The 11415-nt window shown below is 33.0% G+C and overlaps 2 protein-coding genes across 2 annotated transcripts; both read left to right on the forward strand.

The window, feature by feature from the left end:
* Window positions 1-6248: 6248 nt before the first annotated feature.
* On the forward strand, window positions 6249-7940 carry LOC107470682 (pentatricopeptide repeat-containing protein At4g11690-like). Its single transcript, XM_052255675.1, has one exon. The coding sequence runs from the start codon at window positions 6249-6251 to the stop codon at window positions 7938-7940; it is 1692 nt and encodes a 563-aa protein (XP_052111635.1).
* A 462-nt stretch (window positions 7941-8402) lies between these two features.
* LOC110276943 (uncharacterized) lies at window positions 8403-10096 on the forward strand. Its single transcript, XM_021134050.1, has 5 exons — window positions 8403-8657; window positions 8854-8980; window positions 9096-9343; window positions 9451-9645; window positions 9719-10096. The coding sequence occupies exons 1-5, from the start codon at window positions 8403-8405 to the stop codon at window positions 10094-10096; spliced, it is 1203 nt and encodes a 400-aa protein (XP_020989709.1).
* The last annotated feature ends 1319 nt before the right edge of the window (window positions 10097-11415 follow it).

Consider the following 11415-nt stretch of genomic DNA (forward strand, 5'->3'; position numbering starts at 1 on the left):
CATGTGTTTGTATCAAAATTCTCCTCAATTCTATTTGAATAAAGTAGTAAGAAATTTTCATTTTTTACCCAATTCTCTCTCTCTTCAATTTCGTGATTTTAGAGTTTGGGTATTGAGGAATTGTATGATTTTGGTAGTTTAGGTAAACTCTAACGGCGAATAATCACTGGGTTTTGTCCAATTGATTCGTGGTTAAGGTTAAAAACTGTTAAAACCTTGTGGATTATTGAATTAGTGAACCCTATGATGATTATGGTGATATTGTGTGAATTAGATTCTGTTCTTGTTGATTTAGAGTTCAATTGGGTGGTTTGGAACGAAATTCGGGTGATTAAACTTGAGGAATTGACGTTCGAAAGTTTGGAGCTTGTGAAAGGAGAGGTTTTTAAGGTGTTCCGAGCTTAGGGAGAAATCGGTCAAGCTATGACTTTGATTTCTCGTAGTTAATGTTTAATGTTAGGTGAAAACTCAGGCTAGAATACCTTAATATAGGAATGAATTGAATGAATTATTGATGGATTGTGTATATGATATATGATGTGTGGTTCGTTTTTTTTTGTAAATGATTTGCTATTGGAGTTGGTTGATTTTTGAAAAAAATTTAATATTGAAATTGGTTTGGTATTGAAATAGTTGATACTGAAAATGATTTGAATGATTGAGAGGTGTTTGGTTTGGTGGTTAGGACCCTTGAAGGGTGGCAGAAGTTTGAATTTTAGAGGAGATACTGTCGAAATTTCTATAAAAATTGGAGTTTTGATTTGAAGTATTATTTTAAAAAGAAAAAGATTTTTATGTGACTTGTATATTTGAGACTATTCGTTGACCTTCTATCGCAAGATATAACTGGGCACTTTAACTCCCCGGATTTTTCCATGGGCATGCATATATATATGAATTTTAAATATTATAATTGAGTTTGGAGTTTGACTTCATGGAATATTATTGAGCTTGGAGTTTGACTCCATAGAATATTATATTTAAGCTTAGAGTTTGACTCCATGGATATTATTTTTGAGCTTGGGAATGTGCACACAAAGGGATTGTCCAATGGTTAACTACCAAGACATGTCGTGTTGGTTATATAACTGATAGAAGAGACTCATCAGCCATAGGACAGGCATACATCATGTGCATTTGTATGTTTTGCTTGGGTGTGCATTGTTTTGGTTTGCTTAATTGCTTAACTCTCTGTTACTTGTTCTATTTGCTGTAATTGCATATCTGTCTATATTTTTCTTGCTTGAATTGTATGTGTATGTTTTCTGAGAAATCCCTCTTGGCACAGGTGTGAGGGGGTGTTGTTTCTCCGGTAATTTGGAGGATTGGAGGAGACAGAATGTGAAGTGTTAGGTTAAAGTTAGATTTAGAACTTGAATACCTTAGATAACTTACTTCATTTCTGGTTTAGTTGGACCTTTAAGCTGAAATTTGAGTGTTGGAGTTTTAGGAATGCCTCTGGCTTTCCCAAAACCTTTTATATTAACTATGTGGGCACCCTTATCATGCTGAGAACCTCCGATTCTCATTCCATACATAATTCTGTTATTTTTCAGATGCAGGTCGGAAGACACCTCGCTGAGCGTCTGGAATTTCTTGTTCAATCGAATTTTGGTTATTTTGGGATGTTGTATTTTGTATTTATGCTATGTATATATGTATATAGATTCTCCTTTGTATATATTTTATGTTTGTCCTTCCTAGAGGTTGACTTGGAGAAACAGATTTTTATTCTGTAGTTTGAGTTATATTTTGAGTTGTATAAATATATATATATATAGTTATATACTTTGGCCGGCCTTAGCTTCACAGGTCGAGTCTAGAGCTTAATATATGTGTTTTGAAACTCTGATTTGTATATTATATTTTTAGCTTTCTTTTGACCTTGTCTATCCGTTTTATGCTTATTCGTACAAGTGTGACATGATTTTTTGTTTTCGCTTTTATTTAGCTTCTTTTTCAATGCTTTGAGTTACAAAATTCTTTCAACTATACTTATGTAATTATTTTATTTTTAGAGGTCATAACACCTCGTCACCTCTACTTTACGACTTAAGCATAAGGTCCTGTGTGGTAAAATATTATAAAGTTGGCATGAAATATTAAGTCAAGCATTATAGACTTATCAAAACTTACTACGAGGGTCGACTAACACACCTCCCTATATATTATTATTTTAGCCATAATGCTATGTTGCCATTAGAAATTAATTTAAATACTATAAGGATGATGAAACAATATTATTTTAGTTAAAGATAATGTGAATGTTATATTTGATGAGTCGAATAATTTAGATCATAAGCTTATTTTGGCATTAGACCATAGTATTTGACAAAAATAAAAAAAAATATAGCAAATTTTTATAATCAACATGTAAAAAATAAAGCCAAATTGGTGAATTGGTCTTAAAAGTCATTTTACCATTGAAAAAAAATCGAGAATTTATGGCAAATGGTCCCTAATTGAAAAGGATCTTACCAACTCATTAAATTATAAATGCGTAAAAAATCAAACATGTTGATACTTGCAATGAGAAAGTCGATTAATGGCAAGTATCTAAAACATTTTCAATATTTAGAAAACGAAATCAATTAAGAACTAAATTAAAGGTGTTAGTGTTCGAATCTGACATGAACAAAACAAAGTAAAATTGGATAAAAATTTACAATTTAATGTGGCTGAAATTATTGAGCACAAATATAATAAATACAGTTATGCTATACATACAAGTCTTTTTAATTTATAAGTTTTATAAGTTGGATCAAACTCAACAGAAGTTATGTTCACCCACAAAAGCGTGTGAACATGTGCATTACGTTTTTAACATGCTCCTTCACCGTTATGAACAACTCTTCTTCTTTTTTCTCAACGAAAACCACAACTGTCATTTTTCTTTGTGTTTCTCCTCCTCTTCCTCTTCTTCTTTCTTCTTCTTCTTATTTTTTGTGTTTCTCCTCATTTTTCTTCATGTGTTTCATCTTCATCATCATGTTTCTCTTCCTTCTTCTTTTGATTTTACAACATTATGTATTTTTTTGTTCTTTGTTTGATTTTTTCCTCCCAAAAAGAATTATGAGAATATGAAATACGAAGATGAAGAAGAAGAAACAGCAGAAGATGAGAAAGAGGAAAAGAAAGAGTTCTGAATTATGTAGAACTTATCAGAATAAAAATACACCCAAATACCTTCATTTTACACCCAAATATCTTCGTGTTACACCCAAATATTTTCGTTTTACACCCAAATTTACTTCAAATATAGAAATGAGTTATACTATGTGTACACTAAAACCAACCACGAAAGTCAGCCATCAGTATAAAATACATACTGGAATATAAATATACATTAAAAATAAATTAGAGCACACATGTATTTATATACAAATACATTGGTGACTGATTTTAGTGTACAAATAGTATTTTTGTACAGAAAAATGTTTCCTCTAATGCTGCATTTTTTTTCTTCTTCTTCTTTTCCTTATTTCTTTCTTTCTTTTAGTTAAATGAATGTAAGTTCATCATCTTTCAAGTAATTTTGCAGTATTATGTGTTTCTTCTTCTTTTTTGTTTGATTTTTTTTTGTTTTTTATTCTTGTTAAAAGAGTAAAACAAGAAGAAACTTGAGAAGGTAAAACAAAAAAAAAGATGAATAAGAAAAAGAAGAAGAAGAAGAAGATGATGATGAAAAAAAGAAGCAGCATCATCAGAAGATGAGGAGGAGGAAGATGAAGGGTTCTGAATTATACAGAACTTATCAGAATAAAAATACACCCAAATATCTTCATTTTACACCCAAATATCTTCGTGTTACACCCAAATATTTTTGTTTTACACCCAAATTTGCTGCAAATACAGAAATGAGTTATACTACGTGTACACTAAAATCAGCCACCAGTATAAAATACACACTGGAATACAAATATACATTAAAAATAAATTAAATCACACATGTATTTATTCACAAATACATTGGTGGCTAATTTTAGTGGCTGATTTTAGTGTACAAATAGCATTTTTGTACAGAAAAATATTTCCTCTAATGTTGCATTTTTTCTTCTTCTTTTCCTTATTTCTTTCTTTCTTTTAGTTAAATGAATGTAAGTTCATCCTCTTTCAAATAATTTTGCAGCATTATGTGTTTCTTCTTCTTCTTTGTTTGATTTTTTTATTTTTATTTTTATTTAGAGAGTAAAACAAGAAGAAACTTGAGAAGGTAAAACAAAAAGGAAAAGATGAATAAGAAAAAAAGAAGAAGAAGATAGTGATGATGATGAAAAAAAGCAGCAGCAGAAGATGAGGAGGAGGAAGATGAAAAGTTTTGAATTATGTAGAACTTATCAAAATAAAAATACACCTAAATATTTTCATTTTACATCTAAATATCTTTGTATTACACCCAAATTTACTGTAAATACAGAAAATTATTTCCTCTAATGTTGCATTTTTTCTTCTGAATTGAACCACACCTCAGTCACTTGATTAGATTCAAAAACAATAATCAATTTTATTCTGATTCAATTGACAATCTAAACTTGAATTATTCATTATATTCAACGAGATAACTGATGAAGGTGAAGAAAGAGAAAAAAAAGGAAGAGAAGAAAATCCAATGAAAAAAGAAGGAGAAAGAGGAGGATGAGGAATAGATAGTGTTAATGACAACGATAACGAAAAAGAAAAATAACGAAGAAGAAGAAGAACGTGCGCGCGTTAATTGAAAAATATGTTAAGGAGGAACGTGAAAAGAGTAAGAATTTCAAGACTTGTAAGACTTGTATAGCAAAAAAGCTTGTATGTGGAGATTATAGCTAATAAAAAAACTTGATCAAAATAAAAAGGCTGTAAAGAGTTTATTAATTAAAAAAATTAAATGATATTGTTGTAATATTATAAAATTGAATAATTTTTATTAGAATAATCATTAGATTAAATTTGTTCTTGTTAATTATATTTATATTATTTTATTTAATTTTTTAATAAAATTATTATCACTTGAATAATCAGTATAAAAAAAGAATCAAATATAACCAGGTAATTAAACTTTTTCATGAATACAAAATTTATATTCTTATATAGTGAGTGGTTGATTTTTGTATTTATATAATATTATGAAAAATAATTTGATGTACTCTTTTTATATATCAAAATTAATATTAGTATATAATTTTATAATTTACATGAATTTAAGTCGAATATAAAGTATATGGATACAAAAATAAATTTATGTAAACGAACATTCTTTTATTTGAATAAAGTATTTTTTTTCACTTTACAATACTCATTTTATCTCAACATACATTGTCTGTATTATTTTATTTATTTTTATGTCATTAGTAAATATCCTTTTAACAATGAATAATATTAATAATTTAAAATTATTATTCATACTATTGTTATTTAAATATTCTCTTAATAATGAATACTAAAATTCAATACCACCATTTATATAAGAAAAATGAGATATTATTCAATTGGCTTCTATTTCTAACACTATATTTAGCTGATCCAAGTCTCACACTAAACTTTCTACAATACCACAATATGAACTGCTTTGAATGTGTATCATCGTTTGTACAACAAAAGCATTAAGTCACATTTAAAAAAAAAAAAATATATGAAACCAACTAATAATCAGCCAAGAATGGAACAACATAATTAATTATAATTAATTTTATTAATTTATAATTTAATTTGTTTGTTAAATTATTGTTAACCACGTTAGTGTTAGGAGAGAATCATGGAACAGATGCTTTGATCATTCATTAATTGATTCCATATAATTAATTATGTTTTATTTATGCGTAACACATGAAACATAGAAATTATATCCAAAACCATCCAATTTACAAGAAAAAGAAACATCCGTGTGCATATTAGTAGCAACATCCTATTACCAGTTGACTGATTCTTGGCTTATATAGAGTTGATTCTCTAGCATTGTTGTTAAAAAAAATTAACTTTTCGATTAACGAATTGCCTGGTACTCACCTTACGGTGTTCAATATCTTCACATAAACACACTAAAAGATGTCTTTATAATCTCCACCACCAACTTATTTTATTCATTATATTCACAGTGAAAAATTACAGAATACTAGTATGCCGATAAAATACAATAGCATATGTGAAAATCTTCCGTATAGTCCGTGTAGAAGTTTCTTGCCACCTTTGATCATTTAGCACTTCGCAGGGTAATGCAATAGAGCTGAAATAGGGTTAATACTTGATGGTTCATAGTTGATGTTCCGATGGCTGAGGCAGTAAGAAAAGCCACAACTCACCCATCTTCAAACGTTTCTTCAGTCGTAGCTTCCATTACGTCACTGATTCAAACCATAAACCCCCAAAACCCAAATGCCTGTGAAGCACTGAAACCATTCTCACCTTACCTCACTCAACCATTGGTCATCCAAGTCATCAAGAACTTACGCAGTCCCAACCACGCACTATTCTTCTTCAACTGGGCCTCCAACTCCCAACCCAACCCCAACAACTACTCTCACACGCGCCACTGTTACGCCGCCATAACCGACTCCCTTCTCTCTCACTCTCTCTTCTCCACCGCCCACCACCTCCTCCACCGCTCCAAGAACCTCTCCGACTCCTTGATTTGCAAATTCATCGTTGCTCTCGGCAATCGCGGCGATATCAGGGGCGCCATTCACTGGTTCCACAAAGCCAAGAGCTTTTCACATGGCCGATGCTTGTTATCCTGTAACGCCGTCTTGGGTGTTCTTGTAAGAGCCAATCGGATCAATTTGTCAAAGTCTATCTTTGACCAGGTTGTGGAGGAGGGTGTGTTTGAGCTCGACGTGTTCACTTATACCACCATGATTAGGGGCTTCTGCAAAATAGGCATGGTCCACAGTGCACTCAAGGTGTTCGATGAAATGCGCTGTTCGCCCAATTCGGTTACTTACAACACTTTGATTCACGGGTTTTGCAAGAACGGTGATATGGAGGGTGCCAAGAGGGTTTTTGATAGAATGGTGGAAGTAGGGGGTCAGAGTTGCAAGCCGGATGTGGTGACTTATACTACTTTAATTGATGGATATTCAAAGAAAGGTGAGTTCCGCGAAGCTTTAGAGTGTATGGAAGAGATGGTAAAACAGGGTTGTCATCCAAATGTGTTGACCTACAATGCGTTGATTGAAGGCCTTTGCTTGGGTGGGAATGTGGACGAGGCCATGAAGATGATGACTAGGATGCGATTGAATGGTTTAGAAGGCAATGTTACCACAAACACCAGCATCATGAAGGGTTTTTGCATTGTGGGAAGGTCTGAAGAAGCTATCATGCATCTGAAGGAAATGGATAGTCGCGGGATGAGGCCGGATTTGAAGGCTTACAGTGTCATAGTCAATGAGTATTGCAAAATTAGGAAACCAGATGATGCCCTTTTACTTATAAGGGAGATGGTGGTCAAGGGAATCAAGCCATCTGTGTCAAGTTTTAATGCAGTGTTTAGAGTTCTTGTGGATATAGGGAAGCTGGATGAAGCAGTTCATCTTTTGAAGCAGATGCCTCAAATGGGCTGCATACCCAACTTCTTATCATATAGCATAGTGATCTGTGGTCTTTGTAAAGTGAATGGTAGGATGCAAGAAGTTGAAGGGCTTGTATCTGAGATGCTTGAGAACGGACATGACCTTGATACCACCTTGTACAATTGCTTGCTTGAGGGATATTGTGATCTTGGGGATGAGGAAATGGCATTGAGGACTGTCTATCACATGATTGATAAGAACTTTGTAATCAACAAAGACACATTCTGCATTTTTGTCAAGGAGTTGCGTGGAAAGGGAAAACTTAGCAAGGCAGTGACTGTTGTTGAAGAGATGTGCAGGAGATGCAATGTACCTGATATAAATTCTTACAGAGCGTTACTATCTCAGTCGTTGGAAAGTGATCAAAGATCCTTCAATCAAATATTACTCTAGTGTCTATTTTTTTTTTTGGTAACTTACTCTAGTGTCTATATGAACAGCTAAATTCATTTCTACAAGTTTCAACTGCTGTGAAACTTGAGAACAGTACGTATATACAAAACTAAGATGCGGAATTCGGAAGCAGGCACTTCTTTTATTTATTTTTTATTAAATAAAACTAGTTAATGAGAATCTGCAATCGTTAAATGAGATTATGGAGCCGGCCAGAGCTGTCTTGGCATTATGGTACTCGTTTACAAATATACAAAAAGCTGAAATAAATGTTGAAAACATATATTAAAACGTTAACTACAAAGGATAAGGACGAAAGAACCCAAACAAAAAATTTGCCTCGTAAGAATGTTAAATGATTAGTTCTAAACATTTTCACCTTGGGAAATCACTGTTCTTGTGGCTTCAAAGTCAATCCAAGCTAATGGTCAAAATCACGTTTCATATACAAGGAGATTGAACATGGCTACTTCAGATCAGAAGACTCTTGTTTGTGTGAAGCAAGTGAAGCAAGGGGTGGTAGATGAGTGGGACGAGAGCATGCCATTACCAGGAGATATCATCGAAGGATTTTCAGAGCACGGCGCCAATGATGATTCCTTTACTCCGGTCAAGGCCAGTTCAGAGCTCATCTCTCAGCTTGGCAAGATTGACCCCCGCGTCGAATTTATATGGATAAAAGTCAGAAGGGGCAATAAAAACTTAGTGAAACTTCAAGTATAGTAGTTAAAATATCAATTTAACTCTTAAAATCTTTTAATATTAGGATTTTGAATGAATTAATCGATTTTACAAAATTTCTACTAGCTTTAACAATTCTATAATTTAAATCTTGTTCGATTTCACATTTTACGTATTTAATTTATTTTTCCAATTTTATGTAAATTCTCGATTTTCTCTACGATGACTGCAGGCACGTATTGTGCAACAAAAAGGATCCATACTAAAGAGGAAGTACTATACTATTCAAGCTACAACGGATGACAGGCATGTTGCGGATTTAGGAGACCTTACGTTAGATCAGTGCACTGCACTGCAAGGTACACACATTCAAGCTATATAAACTTAATTTAAACAAAAATATACTTATCCTTATCCATGCATAACTCTTGTTTAATTTAAACAAGAATCGTCCTCCGAATAATAATATTGCAGAAATGAGCATGAAAGCAATAAACGTGGAGGGCAGGGAATTTGGAAGGAGTGGGATCAAATATGATTGGAAGATGAAAGTTGGAACCTATTTGCCTGACCAATGGTGTTCAGTGATCAGCTCCATTCTGTTCATGCCCCTTGTTAACGAGCAGTCCATGGACGCTACCACGGCGAGGTGCATGGCCTGGTTTAGTGCAGCAATTTCTTCAGGAGTTCCTCTTGTTTTCGTTAATATCCAAACAGAACAGGTTCTATCCAAGCCATGGACATAACATTGTTCCCCCTTTTCATTTCAACCTGTGCTATTCAATAAACTAAACCAAATAATTAATGAGTCAAATTGAATATCATCCAGGTGGATACACAGGAGAAGACTAGTTTCTCTGGAAAAGAAACAAGCGTGTGCAGCAAGCAACAAATCCACAACACTAACAAAATAATACACGGTATAAGGTTGTGGTTTCTACCTGGACTATCAGAAATTTCAATAGAGTTGATCCCTAAACCTACCGAAACTCGCTTCGGAATGGAAATCAAGCAAACCGAAGAGGTAAACAACACTTGTGGAACTGTGTGAACTAAAGAACTTGTTCTTGTTGCCAATTAAAGCATTATTATTGCAGGGTTTTGTGTACATATACTCAGTGATGAGAGGTTCAGTAGCTGAAGGTGCAGGGTTAGGAGAACTGTATGAAGAGGCAATAGCAAGTGGGTTCCTTCTTGTGATATCTCGGTTGGAAGGGAAAAGCATAATGCCAAAGAATGTGTGCAGTGGTGGTCTTATTCATTGCTGTAACCAATATGAGATCAACGAAACTTTCAATGTAGCAATAGAACAACTTGAGACCATTGAGGTGCATGTCATGGCATGGCCTAATAACCAAACTCAACCTATTGGATTTGCATCACTCTTAGCTCCAAATGGATCATTCCCAACTCATCAATATCATTATGATCATCAAAAACAATTGCACAAGCTCACTCATCACCACACTATTTAGTGAAGTAGTAACTTTCTGAGTTCAAGTTTGGTTCGTGTAATGGTGGTGTTATGCAATTACTTTGTAGTATGCTTTTACTCATCTATTGATCTTCATTTTGCGGTGTTTAAATATTTTTGTTCTAACACTAATATATTGAATTTCCTTCCACCTATGCTGGAAACTTTGCAAGTCAACTGTTTGTTCCGTCTCAACTTCTCCAATGCTCCGGTTATAACTGTTGAGCGGGTACATTTCATTGGTAATTAGACATTCAAAAATATTTATATAGCAAAGTAAACCACTAAAATTAGTCACTAATGTATTTGTGTATAAATATATGTGTGGTTTAATTTATTTTCAATGTGTATTTATATTTCAATATATATTTTATACGAGTGACTGATTTTAGTGTACACATAATATGGTTGTTAAACATTTCATACAATTTTATTGCATTGTGTTTGTATAACATAGCAACGTAAATATATCAAAGTTCATATTAAATAAGATGATTTTTTTAATATTATCATTCAATCAAATTTATTTGTAAAAAATGGCTATTTAAATAGTAAATTTAAAAGAATTATTTTTAGAATTTAATTATGATACATTGTCAGTGTAAAATTGTTTTTACACGTACATTCAATTATATAATATTATATTAGCAAAAATAACTATTTTTTACATTGATCGCGTTAATGGTCATCTAAAAAAACAGTTATGGTTGTACGACAATATAAAACGTTTACACTGTAAATATATCAAAATTAATTATCGTTACATAATTTAATTTCTGTTTAAAATTTTATTGCATCAGTAATCATATGAATTGAATTCATATTAAAAGAGATTTATATATACAAAATAAATGCTATGATAATTTAAAATGTCACAAAATTTCTATATATACCTTTTACTGCTAATGTCACATTAATTTTATCAATCTCGATAGGTAATCAAGAGGGCTCCAGTCAATTTCTGCCAATATCTATTAGACTGGACTTCAAAGCCCAACATATCAAACACCCCTACCTCAGATTACCACAATTTATCCTAATCAGTAATTATCATTTCACCACCTCTATCTATCTGGTCTCCCTCTCAACTCCGTCGCTGACTCTCCCTCAACGGCGGTGTGACACACCAAAGCACCACCGTCCCACGCCGTCTCTTCTTCTTGACCAACCCTAATCAACGTTGTCAACCTGTGTCGCAGGACAGGACTACGCAACCTACAACCTGTGAGTCCTCCACGACAAGGCTAGATGCTTCTGTCGCTGATTCGGATCACGTTACAACCTAGCCGCCGAGAGGTCATCATCTACTAGAACTCATTG

The sequence above is a fragment of the Arachis duranensis genome, chromosome 10 (genome assembly GCF_000817695.3).
Source record: "Arachis duranensis cultivar V14167 chromosome 10, aradu.V14167.gnm2.J7QH, whole genome shotgun sequence".
Lineage (NCBI taxonomy): Eukaryota > Viridiplantae > Streptophyta > Magnoliopsida > Fabales > Fabaceae > Arachis > Arachis duranensis.